Below are 24,226 nucleotides of genomic sequence, written 5' to 3'. Positions count from 1 at the left end.
AAAAGGCAGAGGTGCGACTGAAATCCCGCGTGAGATCACGACAGCTGGGCCTCAGCTCACACACACGGCCTTTCTACTCCTTAGCGATCGTTCACAATAACATTATTCAATAGCACGAACATAGGCCGATGAGTGCAATCAGCGAAGGCTAATGCCCAGATTATTTCAAAGAAATAAGAACAAAATAGAAATCGGGGGGAAAAACTTTTATCGGATTGAACTCTTAAAAAAAAAGAAAAAGTCACGTTACTGTGCGAACCCATTAACACCGCTGGAGCTTGTTTTGCTAATGTACGCATACACAATGTGTACTTGGAACGACACCCAACGCGATAGATTCCGGTGGGGTCGGGAACGGAGCGTGCGGTAGGGTCGTCTCATTATGGAAGTTGAGCAGCGACAACTGGAACGGTTTTTTTTTTTGTTCTGTTTTCTTTTGTTTTTTTATATTATTATTGACATTTCCTGCCGCGACTCATTTCCAACCGCCGTGTTAACTTGAAATGATTCCGGCGCGGCTAATGACGTTGGCTGTATGGTTGAAACATTTTAGGGACACAGGCATTGATATAGACTCCTCTCACTATATTCAGTCAACGTGATCAAAACGGACCCAGCCCTAAAGGTCAATGTTATGTTATTCCATCATGTCGTGATGTGGAACACACGCCGGACATGGGGAGAGTCTATGGAGGTGCAAAACCGCCAAAAGATGAATACAGGCGGCCAAAAGCAAAGAGATCGATGGAAAAGTCACAACCAGACGCCCCTCTGGCTTTCTATTTTAAGAAAACTAGCTGCATTATGGACTCTCTCTACACACACACACACACACAAATCAATAGCTACGGATGGACGGACATGCAGCAGCAGCAGCAGCTGGCCGCTTTGTGACGAGGCTTTAGACATTGTACGGCGGACAAGCGGAAAAGCCCCAAAAAGAAAAGAAAAACAAAATGATAAAGTTGATGGGATGATGATGACTCGAGGGGCCAAAAAGCATCAGTCAATAATTGGGGCTCTGATGAAAGCGCTAGAGCAATTAATAAAAGGCAACTCTGTCTAGACGCATATTGCGCATGCGTCCGCGTTCGGGACTGCACGTTCAATTTTTGTTTCTCCTTTTTTTTAATTTAAAAAGAAAATGAAAAAAACAAAAAATGACAAAAAAAAGTTTGTTTTCATTTTCACGAGTGATTGTTCTTGTGAAAAATAAACTATAAGAGCGTCCAAAAGTGTCTCTAGAAATCCTTCAAATCCGCAATGTGAATCATTGAGGCTCAACGGATTGCCAAGACAATTCCGGGATTATTAGTGGACACTATGCCAGCACTTGGTTGCTGCCCGATACCCCCATAAGATCGGGGTACCATATATCCTCCCTACTGGCCTCCGCATGCTATACTACGGTGCGGAGTAGTATAGAGTATAGCTACTGTTACAACCGTACGCTGTATAGTACATGTATACGTACAGCTGGGGCACCCCAAGTTTTGATTGTTTTCCAACTTACTTTCCTGCTTCTTTTTCTTGTTGACGGCATGCAACTTGGCAATTCTATTAAACGTCATTCTACCTACAGCTCTCTCTCTCCGTCCGTCCGTCTGTCTGTCTCTCTCTCTCTCAATGCGGGACTTTTGGGGGGTGAGCGATCGATCGCTTTTGCCTATGTGCAAGTTTCCCTTGACACGGAATATACGTAAAGTAGTTTAAAGAATGAGATGCTTTCGATGATAGATGTATCAAAGAATGCCAGGCCAGACGGGGGTTTTTCGCGTGCTTGTGTCGATTACCAATGAAACGAATAAAATTAAATTAAAAGGAGATTCGAACCCCCTTTTTTTTATTATTATTATTTTGCCCAACAATAGGAGGAGGAGGAGGACACTGCACGCCACATAACCCTCGGCTTGGAATGAACTTGGGAATGTTGGAGATGGCGTCGGGGGGAGGAAAGCCTTGAGGCGGCGGCAATCAATTTGTTTTTGTTGTCAATCGGTCACAGACTACAATAATGAGCTTCCTGCCTTTCCTGGCACAACGAGGATCGTTCGTACCATTGTCTTAGTGCGGGTGTATATTAACGACATAATTGACTGATATCACACGAGCTGGGCGGATAATGAACGCAGGGAACCTCACCCTACTATTTAATCGACTGGCTCCTTGATAATCGGTTGCCCACCAGATTCACGACAATTTGTAATTAGTTGTCGGAAGAAGAAAATGACCCAACTACCTATTATAAGGGACGGATCAGGACCACAACATTCCCCCTCACCCTCCCAGCCGCCCGATCCGCTTTGCTTTTCTAATTGTTAATTAAAATAAGTCGCTCCAAAAAGTTTTGAATAACGCCAACGCACAACAAGTTACAAAGTGCAAGCGTAGAAAGTTACAACAGGATTGGGTCGGATAAAGACGCGACGCGAGTCAGGAATTCAGGTGGGCCTTTTAATTAATAATGCGCAGTTAATTATCATTTGTAATTCTATAAAAAAAATTACGCGATAAATTGCATCCCTTTTTAGAACATCAAGGTATATTAGCCTAATTGTTACTAGGAACAAATAATGCTCGGGGATAATAGGCTGCAGTCGAAGGCCGAAGGCAAACAAAATCGGAACGGCGAGCCGAATTTTCGTGATTTTCGTCTGTGCACGGCGCAGCAGCAGCAGCGGCGATTCGGTCGAGTGAATTCCCGAGTCCGCAAGGGGACATGAAACGATGGGGGGGGAGGCGAGTACTAATAGCGGGAGGAGAGCCCTAGTTAAGAGGTAGCCCGGAGCCGCGAGATTCTAGGGCCAACGCCATCCATTAAGTAACTCTCCTTTTGATCTCCAAGCAAGGAGGCTCAGATGAAACCACAAGACCTCCTTTGGAGAGAGAGAAAGAAACTTGAACGAAAGTGAAAAGCTAATTGGGTAAAATAGAAAATCATAATAAAAAAAGAAAATGGGATCTGACGAGAGAGGAGGCAGTTAAAAAAAATCCGAAAAAATCTCCCGTTCCCAGAAAAGTCAAGGGAGAGAACCAACGATAGGAGACGAATAAAGGAAGCCGGGGTGACCGAGCTTTCGCCACGCTCCTTTTCCCCTTTATTAAATGTCAATTTGTGAAATAAAGCTCAACAGGATAAAAAAAAAGAAAAATGTGCGGTTCGTAAACAATCGAGAAAGATATTTTCCTTCATACAGGATAAATCTCATGTCGCCGGAAGATGTTTATCAAGTTTTATTACATCCTGTTACCTTTACTTCCTCATTTTTTACAAGGGCACGAAAAAGAGAAATCAGGAACCAGGCAGAAGAAGCAATCCGTTTGTCATTGATTGCGTTACGCGAGTGCTGCGCACGGAAGGTTTGATCAAGCTCGACCTTAGTAGTACACGAGAGCCGGAGCCATTGTGGCACTACAACACACACATATAGGCCTATACAGGGCATAATATAATAGCTTGGGGATCGCAAGGACAGCAGCAACCGAGGGGGGAAAGTAAAGAAAGAAAAAAAAAGAGTAAAAGGTTGGGGTGGGACCAGCTGGATCCGGGAGCGGGATATTGCCGTCTGTCTGTAGTAGTACCGTGTATATGTGGCGAGAGAGATATATAGAGCGGCAGAGTGTGCTGGAAACAGAATCGATCCATTCAGCTAATAAGCTCATGTATAAAGTATATATAAAGATCTGATTTCTTCTCCTTTTCACTCGACACGACGACGACGACACAACTTATTCTGCTTCTGTTGCTCCGACTCTTCCGTCTGCTGCTGGTCTAACTCTCTCGATGACGTGGGGAGCAGCTACATAGACTTTATTTGTGACTCGCCTCTATCGCTCTCCTATACTTCTATATAGCCTATATATCGGTGGCGCGTGTACTATATAGAGAGCGTCTTTGATCTCTTGGATGCAGAAGCGAACAACAGATCCTCGACTCACTCAGCCTCTTACAGCATCCACCCAACAGTTCAATCCGGTCGGAGGTGGAAAAAAAAAAAAGGAGACGACTTCTTCTTCTTCTTCAAGCTTTAAAAGTACCGCCAGTCGCTTCATCACGGCCGACTGCGAGGGACAGAAAAGAGAATGTTCAGACCCACTTCGACTCCAAACAAAACACACAAAAATGAAAAGAAAAAAAAAGGAAGTGGTTTCTCCATTTGGGCCGATCCATTTCCAAGCCCCTGCTGCTGTCTTTATTGTTGACGCTGTAATACAAATCCGGGGCGTTCTAGACTATGGTGTAGAGGAGCCAACCAACACCGACCCTTTCCCGGCAGTAAACGAGATCTAATACTGCTCGGCGAGCAATCCAATCTCATCCACACCAATTCACAAGTTGGCTTGGAATATTAGATGACGAATTCCCAGTTTTATGAGGCCATTATTCCCACCCCACCTACCCCCCCCCCCCCCTTTCATTTCGACTCTTGGCTATTACGTCATCTCGCAACACGGCGGAAACATCCGCATCAGATGTGTTTCTTTTCGCCAGAGAAAACCAGAGCGCAACCTAGCGCAATCAATAAAAGAGAGGAAAGGTTCATTGGTTTGCAAAGTTAATCTCAACTCTTATTCGACTCCTTCCGTCTGATTATTCCGCCTTATTGCGGATCGCATATCGATCCTTCCGTTTGTCCTCCCCCGAAAGTTCATTTCTTTACTCCGTTTCAATTTGAATGAAAGCAACAACGCCTCCGTTTACACACACACACACTGCCAGTGCTGCACCACCTGCCATCCAGCCATCCATCCATCCATCCCATTATTTTGCATAATGTAAAAAGAATAAGACAAAGAGATAAGTGGGGGAAACACTCGAATTACCACCCACTTCCAGCGTTTGTTGGCGCGTTAGACGAACGATAAGAAGACGAAAAACAAAATAAAACGCGTAGACTATGGAGATGGATAGACGGCAGATAGTTGGGAAGCTGCAGGGGAGAAAGAAATGGCGGAATAACGGAGAAGAAATCCGATAACAAATGGCAGGAAAAAGAGGCTAGGGGTGTTTGGGGAATTAAATTTACAACAAAACAAAATGAAAAAGGGCAAGACAAAGAACTCTAGAGAGAAAAAGAGAGAAAAACCCATCATCATCATCACCTAGCAATGCCAAACTTAGAGCTCCCACTCTGGCAACACTATTGATTTATTCAATAATATACCAAATGGAAATCAAGACATTTCTTTTTTTCCTTCGATATATCTTTCGAGAACGAATAGAAAAATCTCCTGTTTGAGAATCCTGTCATCATCCACTAAACATACACCCTATATTATTTATCCCGGGGAAAAATGGGAAAAACGTGCAGAATGTGGTTTGTAAAAAAAATAAAAATAAGAAAAAAAGGAAGGAAAAATAAAGTTTATTCCGCAACCGCAGATATTGCCCTGGATGCCTGGCGTCAATTCCTCGGCGTGTATATATATAGATATAATATCTGGCTTTTCAATTCCACAAAGGTTTGAGTGCCGTTCCAATCGTTTCGTTCCTGACTGCAAAGAATGCTCGCATTTTGCGTTTATAACCTACTTCCAGCCAGTGCAAAGCTCTTCTTCCTCTTGTGTTGTGGTTGCCATCACAGTTTATACTTAAAATATGCATGGGATGTTACTATACTGTACTATAGACGCTTTATCGGAGTATCGATCAAATAGAAAAATGGAGTTCAACCAACAGAAAAAAAGGAAGAATTCAAGGCTGAGTAAAATATGGAACCGCCCGGCAGGAAGGGCAAAGAAAAATGAAAAAATGAAATGCAACCTCAAACAGCTGGACATGAAACCTTTCCCCGGCATATCACGCAAGATATCGATCCGGCTACCGCATGCATTAGCACACACACACAAGGATAGATCCAAGTCAAAAAAAGAAAATGGCCAATTGAAAACTCTGGCCGGGTTTATCCGGTAGATATTCATCCATTATCGTGGTTTAATATACCACACACACACACACACTCAAAAGGGCTGTCAAACAAGTTCGTCGGCCAGCCCACGACAACAGAAAGGTTTCACCGTAGAATTGAAACAATGAAGTGACAAGTAGATATCGACTTACCCCAATCTTGTAGTAGGGTAGTAGTAGCAATGTGGTCGTTGTTATCGTGTCGGATCTCCCTTGCAGAGCTCTCGGTGGGTCTTAATCTAACAATGGAAACGGCCTGGGTCACTAAAGACAAGCCGTTGTCTTTCTCAGAAGCTTGCTGGCTTTCTTTGTGTCGTCGTCAACAGATTTTTTTTTCCTTTTAAATGTCAGAATGTATTGGCTGTTGCTCCTCTCTCTTGACACAATCACCACGCGGCATATATACACAGTTTCGAGAAGATATACACGCGCTGTGTGATGAGATGCTTTTGAGTATGATCAGGACTTGGAAAATTAAGGAGATGACAAACTTAAAAAGAAAAAAAGAAAGAAACGAAACATTGGTTAATTGAATTTATGGACACAAAATCAAACCAAAATATCAAATTACAAAGTTTGACAAACGATCAGAAAATGAGGTTTGCAATAAATGGTATTTAGTGAGTTGGTATAAATCATTGACCGACATTGAAATCAAATAGTAATCAAAGCAAAATATGTATATGTGGTTCATAATTTAGTAATACTGCAATCAACACATCATAAAATAACAAATGTGATAAAAACTCAATCGAGAACACAAGTCGTCATACCTGGGATGCCGGGAACGCCGAGCACACACTTCACCATTTATATAATCGTAAAGCTAATAAATTTCGCTCACTCTGTACACATGAATATCAGTTTTATCATCTCTGACCGTCTCATTTACGTGCAGTTTCCACAGGTACTGATGTAAATAGTGCAGGAAATGTCGTCTACCCATCTCGTGTCAGTTTTATCAAGGGATGGGTAAGCAAATGTCACACACTATTACAGTAGCTGCAATTCGCATATTGGATTATTGACAACATAATCGGCTGACATAATAAGCAAATTAAAATGATATAACACCAGCTTTTTTTTTTAAATGAAAGGGGGGTTTTACACACGTCAATCAATCTCAGCCAATCAATAGAATCAACAATTTTTCCACTTGGAAAACCTATCGATTGGAAATGGAGCTAGACGAATCGAAGAGGATGACAATGGCAACCGTATTTAAAATATAATATCAGCCAGACTGAGAGTCTCAATCGAATCCAACTCAAATATGAAAACACGGAGATTATAATTTCACTGTTGTGGGCGCAGGGTTGAAATTGACATCGAATAAATATCAATAATGTTTGACATCGCAATAATACTTTACACGTATATACCACAGGAATCAAGTGACTATTTAGCCATTGTAAAACTGTATGTAGTTAGTATGTATACTGTTTGTTTGTTTGTTTTTATTTATAAATATATCTTTGAAATCAATCAAGAGGAGCATCGGCATTCAACGGATGTAGTTCTCTTTCTCCTCTCGTTAAAATGAAACACACCGAAATCAGGTATTAGTAAAATGATGACACGATACGAAATTCAGTCGATAGGCCCATCTGTTATTTTTATTTTTTTTTGTTTTTTTCCCTTTCATTTTCGAGTGAAAAACATTTTGTGTTTTTATTTTTTTGCTGTCTGTTCTCCACGGTCGTGAGAAAAGACAAATCACCTTGGGTCGACTTGACGGTTGGCCAATGCCAGGAGGCAGGATGAAAGGAATAGGAGCGCAAACGGCGACGTTCGACTCGTCGTACAGGCGGCCGCAGTTGCTGTGGAAATGGGCGACGAAGCGGCCGAAACGGCCGAATTGGCTGGCACGACGTCACTGACATTTGTCGTCTCTCCGACGCTGACTTGAATGGCGGCGGCGGCGTCGTCTCCTTTTGAAAAAAAAACAAACGACCCAACGTCTTAAAAAACCAAAAAATGTGACACCCAACAAGTCGAAAAGACCCAACCAACCGACCGTGACTTTGCCACATCACGGATGAATGAGCGTTCGCCAGCGTTTTTTTCTTTTCCCGTCATCTTATTCCACAGTCTCTCCCATCAAACTTGAAATGGCTTTCACATTTTCGAGAGAAGCCCCAGCAACATCGTATAAGCCATGCTGCACAGAGAGAAAGCAGATCCCTGGGCTGAAACTCGTCCATTAGAATATCTCCTTTCCACTATATAGCCGGGCAGAACTCGTCCAATAGCTTATTCCATCGGGCTTAATTGTTGATGCCCTTCAAAAAGCTTCCCCCGAACCCCCCCCCCCCCCTCCTGTCACTGAAAACTTCTAATGTGCATAGGCTACAAAATAGACGGGGGGCCGATTTCGGAAATAAAAGCTTTCTCCGGACAGATATTGCAAAGTCTTGAATTCAAAGCCCGTCGCTCTTATTGTCGGTGCAATTTCTACGGCAGCGCCTTTTCTTGTATCGATCCGCAGAGACTCGGTCCCCCCCTGCCGTGATGATACAACTGTCACTCACACGACGGCCTAACCTTTTATGCCAGCCCGGGACTAGTCTGACAGTTGTAGGCCCAAATGCACACACACAGTCCCCAAATGAGAGACGACACGCATCTTTTCCCCCCACCAATGGCCGGAACAGAAAATGATGAAAAAGACACGACGTAATATTATCATAGATTTTGTTGATGTTACCTTCGGAGACGTAGACCATGGTGCTGGCCGGCTCGGCGTTGGACGGGGCGCAAGTGTAGTTGCCAGAGTCCAGATCGGTGACGTGGCGTATCGTCAACTGACTAGTGACACTTCGATCTGCCGCTGCTGCTGCTGCACCTTCGGCTGGCTGCTGCTCGCGATCGTCCGTCATTGAATTGTTTTCAATTTCCGTGATCACCTCCACGCGCGGGCGGGTCTTTGCTCTCGTCCGGCTCCCGTTTCGGTCGCTGGACGAGCTGCTGCCGGCCTCGCTGGAAGTCTTCGACCCCGAACTGCTGCTACTGGCGCTGTCAGTTATTGAGTCATAATTGATCATCCGGTCGTTGTGATACCAGAAGACAAACTGCGGCTCCTGAGGAATCTATTTGCGTATGGACAGGACGAGTTGGATGTCCGTTGCCGTCCGATAAAAACAGACAGTGATTGAAGGTGAATAATAAATCAAATACTATACGACTGTTATTATTATGATAGCTAGGAGGGATCTATTACATTTCTGATGATGCAAGTCAGCTGGATGGCGCTGCCCATGTCGACGTGGTACTCGCTTCCGCCGACGATGGACGTGTCCGGCACGATGACACTGACGTTGTAATAGTAAATCATGATCCCCGTTTCGGTGGAAACCTGGAAAATGATTTGAATTTCATAGTCAGCCACTTGTCAGCTCAATTATACACGAGTAAAACCCAACGCTCTCGCTAGGATTTCAGTTATTCCGGGGGAGATATACTATAGTACGTCTACTATTTCATTAAAAATGAGACCGTTGCGCTATAGACACATGTGTGTAGTACAGTGAGTTAAACAATACCTGACATTCGTAGAGTCCTTGGTCGACCAGGGCAGCGTACTTGATCTGCAGCGTCCACTCGTCGGTGCCTTCGACGTGCAGGACCCGGAATCGTTCGTCCTTGTTATAAATGTTCCGCCCCGAAGCCACGATTCGCCAGTCGGGTAACCGCACCCAGGAGACCTAAATGCGTCCGTCCGACCGACAAGGACCGGGAATAAGGGGTGGTGGCCATATCGAATCAAATTTTATTAGATTGATTTTCGTCGGTAAAACTCTGCGCATCAAGACAATTTTTCTCAATCCTGAAAATCGATCCTATTCTAATTTTTAAAAATCCTTCTTTTTTTTTTCCTTTTTTCTTTTCCCCTCGTTGCTTATGAATAACAAAAAGGAGGGCAAACACATCGGAAGATCGGGTTCGTGAGTGGGTGTGAAACTCGAGTTCGCCCATTTCTGTAGAGAGTATAACAGACAAATTCCGTTTTTTTTCCCCCCTTTTTCTCTGAGGAGATGAAACTCATATTTTTTTTGTTTCTCCAGGAGCCAGGACTAACACACGAAAGTTACACAGGCAGGAACATTTGATCGCGGATGGATTATTTTACACGTCCCGAAATGTTGAGCTGCTCTTGGGCTGCTGTATGCTTGTGCCTATATCGTCTAATTATATCCCTTTTATTTCCAGCAGCAACATCTTCTGCTGTTGCTGGGGTGGGGTGGGGTGGTACCTTGAAAACAAGATCTGATATCGGTTGACTCTTTGGCTCCCAAATTAACACACGCCGACTCCCGTTAACGTGCAAAACGCGGTGCCGCGCGAACGAACGAAGAAATCCAATTATACCGAGGACACGGTTGTTGTGTGTCGTGAACTCGTCATTCACCTTCACAGGAGCGGGAGGAGGAGGTTGATATTATAAAAGCGGGTTGGGGGTGAATTCAACTTTCGGAAACTAATGTTAATCAAGTGCTGCTGGCTGCTGCTGCTGGGCACGAGTACACAAACTGACTAACTGGGCAAAGTGTATTACCTGAAAGTCTTCCGTCATGTCCACTGGGCAGTGCATGAAGATGTTGCCGTTGAGCGACGTCTGGACGGCGATCATCGTCTTGTGTGGCGACGGCTCCGCTTCGGCCACCACGAACGGAGGCGAATTGGACAGGGCGTCGGACGACGTCGATTTGACGTCCGTCGTCTCTGTTGGCCCCGCCACCGCCCGTTTCACGCCGCCATTTCGCAAAGTGCCGTTGCGTTGGTGGTGCTGGTGAGTCATCCGTCCAAGTTGCTGGTGTGATCCGGCCAGCTTTTCTGTAATTGTTCAAGCGAATGAATACATGTGTGCAAACATGAATCAGACAATCGCTATCAAATATACTCGACTGTGAAATACGTTATAGACTTATAGTCAATCTAAGACAATAATAACAAAGACAACCAATAGAGTGGGGACAGAACCAAAGAAAAATATCCTCAGGGCATTTAGGGACAGTTGCGCAGTTGGCTGGCCGGAATAATGGTAATCCCCCAAAGTCCTCCTGCTGGTCGTGCTGGTGGTCCTCTTATGGGTGATCAAAAGCCTGTCATCCACTTTCTTGTCGGTCGTTATTGCGCAGAAATGGTGGGGGGGGGGGGGAGGGGGGACAGCGGGCGCAACATGTCGATCTTAAAGCCGCAGGGAGAGAAATCTTTTCGTTTCCGTCCTCCTGGCTCCGCCATCCTATCCGACGGAGGCTATTCCGCAAAAATCCCCTTTCGGCCAGTCAACATATAAAAGTCGCTGCTCCTAAAAGAGACCAGACGACCTTTGTGTGATTAGCGAGAGTCTAGAACGTTGTTCTTGTTTGTTTTTTTTCCTTCTTTGATAAAACCCCTGAGCCCCCGACCGACATGCGGCCGGCCAGGAGCAGAGAGTGGAGACGGCCAGGGTCCGAAAGTCATACAACCAGCTGTTTATGGCATGTTGCGCACTGCGTTTCCATTTGGCGGATTTAGGGAAAGTTATTTTAAGGGCCACATCAACTAGCCTATTATACTTGCAACACACAGTATTTGCCGAACTGCTAGGGGTATAATGGGGCGGGGGATGTAAATCAAAATATCTACTCACCACGATTGGAGGCCGAGGCCGATGAAGCCGCTAGGAGAAATCCCAAAGCCACCAGGAGCCAAGACATCGTAAACAACCGTCTGATCAGGAGAGGCTGTACGCACGGCCAGGAGCCATCCCGAAAAATAAACGACACAACAATGAAACATGAAGGTTTTTCTTTCTTCTTTCCTTTTTATATCGTCACCGGCGAAAAAAAACGTTTTTTGTTGTTGAGAGTATACAACAACAACATTCGATTTCGTTACGTTACCTGGTTCATTGTGGTTGAGGGTCACGGCAGCGTCAGAACCCATTCAAGACCATCTGTGCGCAATAAAGCGAAAGAGAGAGAGAAAAAATAAATGAAATAATAATTCCAAAGAAAATGAATGCAATCCCCACTGCCTTGTAAGGTTCTCTAGATGAAATGACCGAAATAGAATTTTGTCTTCCGGGAAACTTATAATAAACTTTTTTTTTCTCTTTCTTCCGGGGGCTGGAGCTTTTTCGAGTAGGTGGAACACTCTCGATGATTGAGTCAACGCAATCAAAAAGAAATGGGATCAAAAAATAAAAGGAGAGAATATGGTAAACATGTCTGAAGATTTTTTCGCATTTTACATCCGCATTGAACTCTGACAAGCAGAAGAAGAGGAAGAAGAACAAAAACCCCCCCATTTTTTCCATTACTAAATCAAGTGCGGGATTAAAGTTGTCTGGCGAAATCACATCAACGACACTTTTTTTTTTCTTCCAGCGAAATCAAGGCTGGATGGATGTCAATAAATAATGTCCAACGTGCTCATCTGCGTGGCACGCGGCAGCAGCCGTCACTTTGTTTCCCATTAGATATTCTCCCCGCACTATGTGTCAATCATAATTACCCAACAAATAGTCCCTTCACTGTGATTTCTCCGCCATTCTTTAGCCGGAATAATGCAGCCACATCACACACACACACACGAAAACAAAAAAAAAGGTGTCGGAAAAAAAACAATGGGCAGTCATTTTTCTTTGGTTCGGGAGACAAAAGGGATAGAAGGGAATATTACGTCGAGCTAACGCGGCGTGAAGAGAGACCTCGCCCAGCTATTAAGCCACGGTCAAAAGAAGCATTATAGCCCCCCTGTTAAGACCGCCACAGATGGTAGATGTAGTCTTCTATCTACACTAACACGTGTGTGCTGATCTATCTGAGAAGAAAACAACCGGCAACAACAGAAAAGGGAAAACAGATTGAGACGGGAGCGAGCGAGGAAGTGCGGAGCAACAGCACAGCGGATTATGGAAGCGCGACGGAAGAGTGGACACAAAATAAAAGGCTTATCTCGTCACATCCACCGATGGACAAATAAATCGAAAGCAAAGCCGGAAAGCAAAAAAAAAAACAAAAACAAAACAACAACACAACAAAAAAGTCCGTTTACACTCGGTAACCATGGCACCGGGCGCACCTATATAGCTCTCTGCTCTTGCATCGCAAGAGTATAAGGACGACCCGAGGCAGGGAACGTGACTGTATAACAACGCCCTACCACCCACTCCATCTCGTGTTATAGATATTATATTTATAAAGGCAGAAGAGAGAGAAGAAAAGAGGGCTATCGCATCAAATCCAATTCCTATATCGGTGAAAAGCTGCGTGCATGTAAAGGAAAAAGAAATATTATTGGTTCCCTCCAATGAAATATTTCGCAGTGTACAATATGTACATGCCGTGTGCTTTTATTCGTGAATCCACGGTTCATTCGTACGTACACATCAAGGAAACATCAAACGAAAAAGGAAGAAAGAAAGTAAAAAAAGGATTTTTTTGATTCGGATCGACTGTTGCGCATTCCGGTGGATATGCGTACCTTCTAGACCTTATGTATCGCGATGTATTGAACGAAGCCAATTTCTATTACGGCCATTTCTATCAATGAATAATAACAAGTTGTGTAATACTTTTTGACATATGTTTCGATTGATATTGCGTGAGCCTCATCCAGCATGTACATACACACCCTGTTTGCGCCTACGGCATGTATATAGGGGAATGTCGTGATCGGGAAAAAAAAACTCCGCTTACTTGTTTATTACAAAGAGCAGCAGGGGAGTGGGGGGCAACGAACTTGTAACAACAAACAATGTCAATGTCATCCGATCGTCCAAAAAGACACTTTACTCTTTCTTTCTTTCTTTCTTTTGTTTTGTTTTTATTGTCGGTCCCGTCGGGGGGAAAAGATCGATACACGCTGGAAAGTTTAATGCCATCAAGTGTGCCGGGACGAGTTGGACAGCAAAAAAAAGCAAGGGGAAAGGTTTCGTCTGCGATTGGTTCATTGGAACAATCCAACGAACTGTATAACATCTACGCACAGATCGTAGAAGAGCAATTGACTTCCTTATTCCCCTATAAAGCCAAACCGAAAGCGCATAGGTAGTTGTAATTCATTAACGAAGCGTCGACACAAATGAAATCGAGTTGCGATCTACAACTCCACCGAATTTAAGCTGTACAAACACAAATAGACACGACGACGGAGATTTGTTTGCATAGGATTGACGACCTGCTTGGAATTGAATAACTAAGCAGAGTTCAGCAATATACCGGCATAGTGCGTAGTATACAGTACATATCCAGTTGGGGGAGACGATGGATGTGCCAAGGTGAAAAGGTGTTCTATAAATTTCGAAATACAGTGGGAGTGGTCTTGATTCGCCACCGGTCTAAAATCTTGTTGGATTTCCATCTAGTATTTCCTATTGGGAAAGAAATCCCATCGCATCAATATTTAAAAAAAATAAATAAATAAATAAAACGTGAACAACGGGGCTGGCTGGCCGTGCTGCTGTGCCGAGCCCGGCGTTATTTCCATGTAGAGCTTTGGCATTTAATCAAGTCTAAAGATGGGGCAGATGAATATTGAAAACAACTCATTTCGATCCGGTACAGCATTTCGCATCAGGGCCGCCCTCGCTCGCTCGCTCGGCGGCCCTACTGAATAGAGCTGAGGCGCCCGGATAATGATAGCACGCGGCTTAGACGGCATCATATGAATAGTTATTATACACAGCCTTTACCTCATGTGTGGGTGTATAGGGTAGTATACATTCTCGATCCTGTATTTATTTTGTTTCTTTCCTCCCTTTCAAATTATTTATTAGGCTCGTTTTATTCCCTCCTTTTGTAGGCACAGACACAGAGCCCGACCAAAAGAAGAAGAAGAAGAAGAAAAAACAACCATTAATTCACAATTTTGACGTGAAGAGCGTCTATGTAGCAAAGGCCATAAATACAATAGTGTCCATTGCGTTTCCCTCTCTACTGGATCTCTCGGTCTGGCATTCATGTAATCAGGCTCCGTCGTTATACAGAAGGAGAGAGAGACGAGCTATACTGTACATTAAATACCGTCCTTGTATATTTCATCCGCACCAAACAAGAGGCGGAGAAAATGATGAAAAGACTCGGGGAGAGGAGCAGCGCGGATGCAAATGGCAAAAGGATGTTCCTGGTATATACATTTCAAAACGACACAGGGCCGTCACACAATTCTCGTTCGTTTGTTTGTCGTCGGGCCTACAGTCCTACACACATAGTATGAACTCGTCATCATTTGCATACACGACGACTCGTAGAAAAGAAACACGGAAATCCCGTCAAAAACATGTAATTGCACCTTATAGTTCAAATGATTCACGACGGAGAGCGTATCACTTACAAAAGCATTTTCAAAATCCGTTATTATTATTTACATACTGGCTGGGTGGGTTGGGGAGAGAGAGCTTTAAACAGAGCAAATCGAATTAGACTAAGCGCAAGAGTGAGGGAAAACGGTGTCTGATTGCACTCAGAGAGAGAGAGAAAGCCGGGCGAACCTTTCTTTTCGACAGAGAGAGAAAACGAAAGTTTAAACCAATTATCCGAATTGTCTTCTTCATCCCCCACCCGTTTTGCCTTTGATACCGGCGATATAATAGGGTACTATGGCGTGCCGATGCGTGTGTGTGTGTGTGTCTCTAACCAGGTGGAAAAACGTAGCGATCGACACACGCACCAGACATGCCAATGAGGCCGATAATAAAAATAAAAAAACGACGAGGGACTCAATGTGAGTAAGGTCAGAAAGAAAATAAAGTGGGGGAGGCTTCGCGTATACTACCGGTACATAAGGTTGGAAACTTTGCTCCCAAAAACTTTGAAGGGGATAGAGCGACACTTTCTCTCGAGCTCACCCAACTATTTGCTGCCGAATATTTTACATGTAACAGTTTTTTTCTTTCGTAAACTATTACATATTAAGCCGGCAGAGAAACAGTCCTCTTTTTAAAAGTTTGTGATTTCCACGAAATATAAATCGGGGGTAGGGACGATATCAGTGAGCTGATTTCGCAAAGCTCTAAAAATTGATATCCAATTTGATCAATAACCAGAAACTGTTTTTCTGTCTTCCCCTCTCCTCTTTCCAATTCTATGCATTATGGACGAGTCAATCAAGATATTTCCGATAAAAAGGGACGTCGCTTTCCCATTTGGGCCGTCACACAATACCAATTTTTTTTTCCTTTTTTTTGAAACGAAATCACGGGATAAATCGGGAATAGATTGAAATAAAAAATACCCCGACTGTCCGTCTAGTATATAATACTGGGAGCATGTAAAGAACTGGAAACATCTTTGATGTGTGTATCGTGTACGGGAGTGGGGTTGGGTGGGGGGATATGGGATATGGGATATCATTTGATAGAGTTGGACAGCGATGGGGAAGTAGGGCGTTGGCTATTTTCGTACCTGACGACAAGTAGAGGATTTCAAGTGCGCTGATCCTCTCAACAAAAGAATTTCCAGCAGGCTCTGTTACGTGTGCGCCCAGTCCGGCCCAGTCCGTTTGATGGGTGTATAGAATAACGAGTCCAATAAGACAACATCTGAGGTGTATGCGAAACACAAAGACAGGTGCAGGTCTGCATGCTTGGCAAACTTGCGACAGCTCTTAAATCCGCCGAAATACAAAAGGGAATAAAACAAAAAGGAATATCTCTGCGTCTACTAAAAACAAAAACAAAGTTTAGACACCCTAACAGTCGACAACCCCCCCCCTGGTCACCCAGCTCCGACACCCCCCCCCCCCCGTTCACAATGATGTAACCTAGAGTCTCTAAATGATGAGAGCTTTTCAGCCAATTATGCGCAGGGTGGAGTAAGGGGGGGTTGAGGGGCAGTTCTCCATTTCCAAACTATTCCTGTCCTCTCTCTCTCTGCTGGCTAGCTCTATATAGCATTATCGGGCTCTTGTATCCGCTCTCTCCTGTGATTCTCATCCATCCATCCGACCGGAGTGAGACGCGGTGGAAAAAAAAAAACCCAGGAGAGAAAAATCAATAGAAGAATCTAAAGAAACGGGTGCTAGTTTACATGTAATCCAAAGGTAACCTGAAGAAATGAAACGAAAAAGATATAAAAGCAGACGCTATACTGCACTGCAGACTCGTGTGCAGCAGCACCAGGTCAAATTGCATCCCAGCCAACAATATAACAGCAATAATAATAACAACAACAATATGCCGGTGAGAATTTTCTACCAGAGGGCCATAAGGGCCGGGGTAAAAATAAAAAGAAGAAGAAAAAAAATGCTCGTGTGTACACGGTGAGAAGAAGTTGGTTGAATAAATGATGCCCTGTTATTTTTATTATTATTTTCTTATATATAGTCTAGTATAGTGTAACTAAGGGAAATGAAAGAAGATGCAACCATCGCTGCCAGTTATAGACTCTCTCTCTCTCTCTCCTGGGTAGTAAGGAATCAATAGGTATGTATATGTGTGTGTGTGCTGGGTGCACGATCGCAAGTGTATCTGGCGATCGGTTCGCCGCCGATCCAATCAAGCGGCCCGGGAAGTGTGTGTGTGTGTGTGTTGCTCAATATTTTTTTTTTTCTTTTTTCGATTCCGGCCGAATTCTTTTTTTCGCCTCTAGTGCCCCATTGGCTGTAAATCCAAACGTCTTACATCAAGATCCTCATCGTGACGACGCCACACCCTGTCGTCTCGACTCTACACACTCAAGGGACACGCTCTCACCCCCCCCCTCTCTCTGGCGCGTCGTGATGAATAGTTTCCGTTTCTTCTTCTTCTTCTTCTTCTTGTTTCTTTCTTTTTTATTTATTATTTGCCAGCAACGATCCAGTTATCCATCCTTTTCTTTTCGGGCTTTAGCGCCCCCATCCGGCGCCTTTTCTCTCGTCACTTTTGATTTCGTTTCATCGCCTTGCAACTCGTCTCGGCTGCTGCTGCTGCTGCTCCGATGATCCCCAAAAACAAAAATCGGTGCACCCAGCTCGGCTCCCATTGGCCAGCGCCCAGTTGATCCAATTGCTCCAATAACAACGTCAATCCCAAAACCGTACCAAGACTATAGTACCAAAACAACTCAAACAACCCCAAAAAAAGGCCGGAACGTGCAGATTTTCTGATTTTCCACCTCTCGTCAGATGGGCGTCTTGGGGACCGTCGCGGTTAAAAAGAAAAACAACAACAACAGGGCGTATAGCTGCGGTTGGTGCGTCAACAGACGTTACGTCAGAAAACTGGGGGGGGTCAGCCGGGATCATTTCGAACTGGTAGCCGTTGCATTGGAAACGGAGGCAACCCATGGGGATGGGTCGCAGAGTTCATAGAGCCGAATCCGGCTCCGCCTACGATCATTTCTACTTTGGTATCTAATAGGTTTCGCCTTTGCCATTTAAAATTCAAAGAAATCCATCGACGACGAAAAAAAGGTATACACCCGCTCTGCCGGCTGTGTCTTTGCATGTGTAGATTCCTGTGTGTATATATACACACTTGGGCGGCCGTAATGTCGTTATAAATATAGATAGTCGTCGAATGTGTAGAGAGTGGCAAAAAGGAAAAAGAAAAGGAAGGAAGGAAAGAGGGGCCGTGATGTTGGCCTTAAATCATCCGAATGGATGTCATTACCCGATGGGCTCAAATTGGTCCCCTTCCCCTTCTCTGTCTCTCTGTCCGTCTGACTGTCTCTCAGAGACTTCTCTCTATCCGCCTACACACGGCGGAACAGCGGATGCAACTCTGGTAATGGCCTCGTAAAAGAGCGAATCTTTCATTCGCTTCCCCCCTTTATTGCGGATCGTGCAGAGAGCCCTCCGTCTGTGTGTGTGTGTGTGTGTTATATCACGGCGGAAGAGCCAATAGAAAACAAAATAACGCTGTAGACTATCAATCTGAATCAATCAATTGGCAACGTTCGTCAACCGGAGCTATTTTCAGAATGATTCCGGCCGCGGAGGGGGAAAACAAAATAGCCGCGATTTCTCCTCTTTTTATTTTATTTTTTTTTATTTTTTATTTTTTCTTCTCTAAAATGTGATGGAACCGTTTCTAAATTGAGCACTAAACCAAATCGAAAGGCAACACAGAGCCACACCCACCCACTCTTGTGTCTGCCATACTATTCCATCCACTACGTCAATCTGTCAGAGGCCTTGTCTCTTTGCGCCGAAAATGTCGCACTGAACTTGTCTCTCTTTTCCCAGCTATACGCTATACTTGGTTATGCGTTCCCTGAAATAGCCCCAGGGCCGCAGGCCGAGCCTTTTGTTTTTTCCCTGATAGGAAACGCGTGCCGTGCGTGACTGGCTTCTCCGTTCGCACTCTATCGACGACGACGCATTTATACCAAGTCCAACGTCGGTCATCGACTATTGTTCACCTTCGCCTTTTCGATCTTGTCCTCATCTCTCTGCCCAACAAAACTTGTCTTCTTTTTTTCTTTTTGGTTTAAAAAAAGATTATTGACCATCGTTGTTTTCTTTTTTCTCTTTTCGCTTTCATTCCGGAATCGATCGAATATTATTATATGACTATATAGCCCTTTTTGTGTGTGTATGCGCGTCGCTCAACAACAACAGAGTCACTACTAAAGCTGGAAAAGTGCCGGGAATCACGACTCGGAACAAGGAATTTTGTCGTTTTTCATTCAATCGGAACTTTTTTTTTCTTCCATCGTTGGAAAAAGAAAAAAAACTTCCGGATGAATATGTCAAGGAGCGCAGTGACAACAACGGCACGATGAGGCCCAGGCTCTCTTTTCTAATATTCGACTGACATCTCAAAAATCCCCGTTTCTCAAACAGGAAGAGCAAAATGCGGAAAAACAAGTTGATAAAGAAAAGACGAAGAAAAAAGAAGACTCTCTCAAAAAATACACACAGAGCGCCATGTGTGGTGAATTTTTTTTTTTCTTTTTCCGGAATAAAAACAAAAAAACAAAACAATATAATAAATATAATACCCAAACGCGTGCCTGACGGATCTTTTTCAATAACTGCACAGCCATGAGACTGAGGCGGCTCTGCTCCTCATCTGCCTGGATGTGCGCGATTCATCTTTTTCCATTCATTCCGCACTGTGTGCAGCAGCAGCCGTCATATTACACATAGTTTCATCAGTTTGATTCGTCGAAATAACATCTTTATACAATCTCGCACGACTCTCGGAACACATGGATATAGTCAGAGAGAGAGAGCGACTCGAGGCGTGTGTTACGTACGTCTGATAACATCATCACCCGCATTATGCAGTAGGTGAAATTTCCCGAGTCAAAAACGACAGCAGACAACAGAGAGAGAGAGAGAAGATTGGGGCCAATGCCGTTACGTCGCATCTTGATATAATGGCGAACGTCATTTCTCGACTATACACATAGACCCCGCCCAACCTGCCACGATTCGAATGCTGCGGCAGTCGCCACTGTGTGGCACACACACATCCACGAGTAGTAAAGTGGCGGGCCACTTTGAATTCAAGACATGGCGTCAAGACCTCCTCTCTCTCTCTCTCCAAAAGGCAAAGAATATTATCTAACAAACTGACATACTGTACATTCAATCAAACTTCAATTGAAGCAGAACAAGTGGGTTGCCTTGAGGCCCCATCTAAAAGCGATTTCCCCATTTCTTTTTTCGTACATTTTTAACATCTCCTGACTAGAGTTTCATTCTTTTCTTTTCTTTTCTTTTTTTTTTGTAGAAGAAAAAATGAAAATCTACGGGACAATAGAAAAGAAGACAGGCCGATCGCCGTCGCAATGCAGTTCCTGGCAGTTCCTTATATATGCAAAGCGGGAACGATAACGGCTCCCGTTCGCCTGTCACGGTCGTTTTATACTCGGCCTCCTCCCTTACCTCCCACGTATTGCATAACATATCAAGATAAAAAAAAAATGCAAAAAGTCTTTTGTGTACAGTCGAGTGCATCAGGCGGGAAAGAGCTCCGATGGTGGACGATCATTCCCGGACCCGGTTATTACCCGCAGCCACGCTTATACTATACTAGCATCACCGTCGGCCATCTTTTTGAAAAGCGTTTCTCTCTCCGCAGAATAACCAAACAACAACCAAAGGAGTGAAACAACAACCAAAGCCCAGCAATCCACCCCCCTCCTCCAACCCAGAAAACACGACACTATAAATAAACAATCAAGGCGAATCGACTCACCTTATTTCTTGCGTCACGAGTAGGAATATCACATTTGTCGCTCGCTCGAATTCGCCATGAATAAGGAAAGTAACGAATGAGAATTACGGGGGGAGCAATCGATACGATAGTGCACCTCGCGCACGCTACAAATTAAGGTCCGCGTTACGCAACCGGGTATAGTCGAATTAGGGATTATACAAAGGGGGAGATACAGAGAATGACACCACCTGCCCATACAATATGCCCGCGATGGCCAACACGGGGCTAATTTGATTGTCCTTGCCGAGCTGAAGACACACAAAACAGTAGGCCTACAAAACAGGCGGGCAGCTTTGATTATATATTTTCCCGCTGATCGTGGAAACGCACTGCAACAACGCGTAATCAATTATACACACGGAGGGAGTGGTGATGGTGAAATGATTCTCCTGGTGCCTAGATTTTCGAGCCAAGGCTGTAATTCATAAACATATTACATTGACGGAGATATACTACTGCTGTCAGTCCCCATTAATACAATGTAGCAACACACCAAGCGCCGCAGCCGAGGGCATCACGCGCCTGTGTTATTATACGGACCCGCCTTAATATTAATAATTTCTAATTGTAACACCGCGTTACACGTTTGTTTAACGAGCGTTTCGATGGATTTTCGCTTCAGGTGGGCGAGAGCTGCGATTTCAAGCCTCCAGCTATATTATCGTGACTGGCCAACCATCCAAAGTCTATCGGAGATGTAACTACCACGGGTAGAATGGCAGATATACGCGGGTAAGTAGTATTTGACAAGCCACGAGTCCTACGACCAAGTTCAAGTTGAAACTACGACGACAACCGAACTAAACTCTCTCCTATCTGGGAAGAGTTCTAAGAAATTGAAATACCAAACAATTACAACGTGAAAAGGCAGTCGATCCGGTTGAGAGAGAGAGAAAAAAAAAGGGCAGACGATAAAATCACGTCTGGGTGTAGTAGTCTCTAGTCTAGTCTGGCGGGTATGTAGACTAGCTCGGGAGAGAGAAATCTACAACTCGCTGGCGCTTTTTGATTCGAAAAAATTCGCTTTCTCCATTTTGATTTCTTTAACAGAGTCTACGTATATAGCTCTCTGCCCGGCTACTGCTATAGCTATACACACTATAGCCCTCATCCGGACTGCCACAAAGTTGTCGGTCGGTTGGACGTCGTAACCACCCGCGTACACACATCACGTCCTCGTCGACTGTATAGACGGTGAGAGAGCGTTACGAGAGCGTTTTCCAACTCCAAGTCACGTCCACCTCTCAGACCCTTCGCCTCCAGGCGGGCCTCCCATTTTCCAGCTGCGGCGGGCATCAAAAGTCGCGGGGAAAGAAAAGAAACTAAACTAAAAAATAAATGAAAAGAAGAGCCCCTCCCATTTTGAAAGCCCAAAAAATAATCATAAAAGAAAAAAGACGTTCACGAATCCCCGTGTCTCCGTCCGTGGCCATTGGACCTAATTCACAAGGTCATAACGCCTCCTCGTTTTACTTTGACGTTTCATTTCATTTCTTTTCTTGTTTTTTTTAGTATTCCGTCATTTCGTTGGATTCTAGAGCCAACAAAAGCGCTGGCTTCCAGCAAACAACAACAACAACTCAAAACACATCAAAGAAAACACTATTTTTCTTTTTACTATTCACGTAATCCTAGGCCTAAAATGCCCCTCCCCAAAAGGAAAATATCAAACGAAATAAAAAAACAACAACAACAAAAATGCCAGTTGGTAATGTAATGAGGGACGTCGTGTCAGAAACGATGCGGAATGATGTGCGGTGCGTGAGGAAGCGGGTCTCTGCTTGGGTGATCGGGAAAAATACCAAAATTGACCCCCCCCCCCCCTCCCCGTAAATGCGAGAATTCTACGGAAACAACATCAGCTAATGCATCCAGCTTTGTAATATATATATAAGCTATCCATGTCCCGCGGCATCTATAAATGCCCATCCGCTCGACTTGGTTTCCATCAAACGAGGCCCGTCCGCCACCCTCCTAAAGAGAAATTCGGCGAATTGTTCCAAGACACACACACAAAGACATGGCCAGTAAAAGTTTCTTTTTTCTTGATCATTTTTGGGTGGTGGTCTATATACTATAGGTCTGGGTGGCGGCCATCGCATCGTAGTCCGCCGGATTGCGATGGTTTTCTGCCGTGTGCCGTGTGTGTGTGTCTTATGATGTCCGCCGCACACAAAAACCCTCCCGTGTCCAACTTGTGCGCGCACCGCCGATTCGGAAAGCCACCGGGCACCGGACCGTCCATTCAAGTCGCGCGGTTTTATTTTTTCCCTCTGGTCCCGAAAAGAAAAAAAGGCCCTCATCACGCAACGACTTTGCGTGAGAGCCTCGTTTTCGTGCTGTCGGGGGAGGATCGCGGTGTTGCTGTATTCCACGGTCGCAAAAGTTTCGATTGTGGCTTGTGGGGGGATGGCCGGGCAGCCAAAGGTGTCCCAGCACGCCGCAGAGCTCCTCGACATGTTCAGCTCAGTTACTACACCCCTAATAGCAGTATAGGATGCAGCACATGTGGGCCATTTAGTAATAGGGTCGCTATATACCTACAATTCCCTACATCCTCTAAATGAAGGCCAACACTTTTCAACGGTGAAAGTTGATGTGGATGTATATACAACACACATAGTGGCATTATATAAATGTGTACGAGACCCTCCCACCTTCCACTGCCATTGCTTTGACGCCACCAGGGAACCCGGCAGAGCAATAGCCTTCCAAGCGGACTGCTCTCCTGTATATGTATAAGCTTGCTCTAATTTCGACGACATCAAACGCCCCAAACACATATACAGGAAAGGGGGGACCATGGGGTTTGTGTGTGAACTGCTCAGGCCATTTTGATTGTAAAAGGGAATTTCAGCGGATATTGCCGTGGAGCCCACAAAAAAAAAAAAAAAAAAAATGAAAATCCTATTGACTCATCTGAATCAATATCAAAAAATGAACTTTTTAAAAATTGAGAAGTTGCAAGCATTTGGCAAGGTTTTTCTCGTGCGGTGGGGGGCTCATATGGCCGACCGCCTTTTTTCCGCACCAATTAAGATCTTTTGTCGCTGAGTAAATAGAGAGAGACGCCGAGGGAAGTCGGGGCTGCTGCCGCCATCATTGGAGATGATGAAGCACACAAAGGAAATGAAAAAAAAAAAAAAAATTGTAAAATAATGAAAGAAAAGTGATAAGATGAT

At 44.4% G+C, this 24,226-nt stretch overlaps 1 protein-coding gene across 6 annotated transcripts in view; it reads right to left on the bottom strand.

Moving 5' to 3' along the window:
- LOC124311199 overlaps positions 1–24,226 on the bottom strand; it is a 67,366-nt gene that overhangs the window by 10,433 nt on the left and 32,707 nt on the right. For 5 of the 6 annotated variants that reach the window (XR_006909757.1, XR_006909756.1, XR_006909755.1 and 2 more), the window contains 8 exons: positions 11,794–11,846; positions 11,541–11,634; positions 10,464–10,741; positions 9,451–9,612; positions 9,129–9,263; positions 8,616–8,997; positions 6,682–7,839; positions 6,062–6,398 (listed from right to left, as the gene is read on the bottom strand). Coding sequence is in view for 1 of the 6 variants with exons in the window: in XM_046775578.1 (XP_046631534.1) it covers positions 7,625–7,839; positions 8,616–8,997; positions 9,129–9,263; positions 9,451–9,612; positions 10,464–10,741; positions 11,541–11,634; positions 11,794–11,802 (1,275 nt within the window). In the remaining 5 variants the exon portion in view is untranslated. Of the gene's footprint in view, positions 1–6,061; positions 6,399–6,428; positions 7,840–8,615; positions 8,998–9,128; positions 9,264–9,450; positions 9,613–10,463; positions 10,742–11,540; positions 11,635–11,793; positions 11,847–24,226 lie in introns of those variants that run through there. The other variant, XM_046775578.1, reaches the window with a different exon arrangement.

The sequence above is a fragment of the Daphnia pulicaria genome, chromosome 8 (genome assembly GCF_021234035.1).
Source record: "Daphnia pulicaria isolate SC F1-1A chromosome 8, SC_F0-13Bv2, whole genome shotgun sequence".
In the NCBI taxonomy this organism is placed as follows: Eukaryota; Metazoa; Arthropoda; class Branchiopoda; order Diplostraca; family Daphniidae; genus Daphnia; species Daphnia pulicaria.
This window is presented reverse-complemented; position numbering and strand designations above follow the sequence as displayed.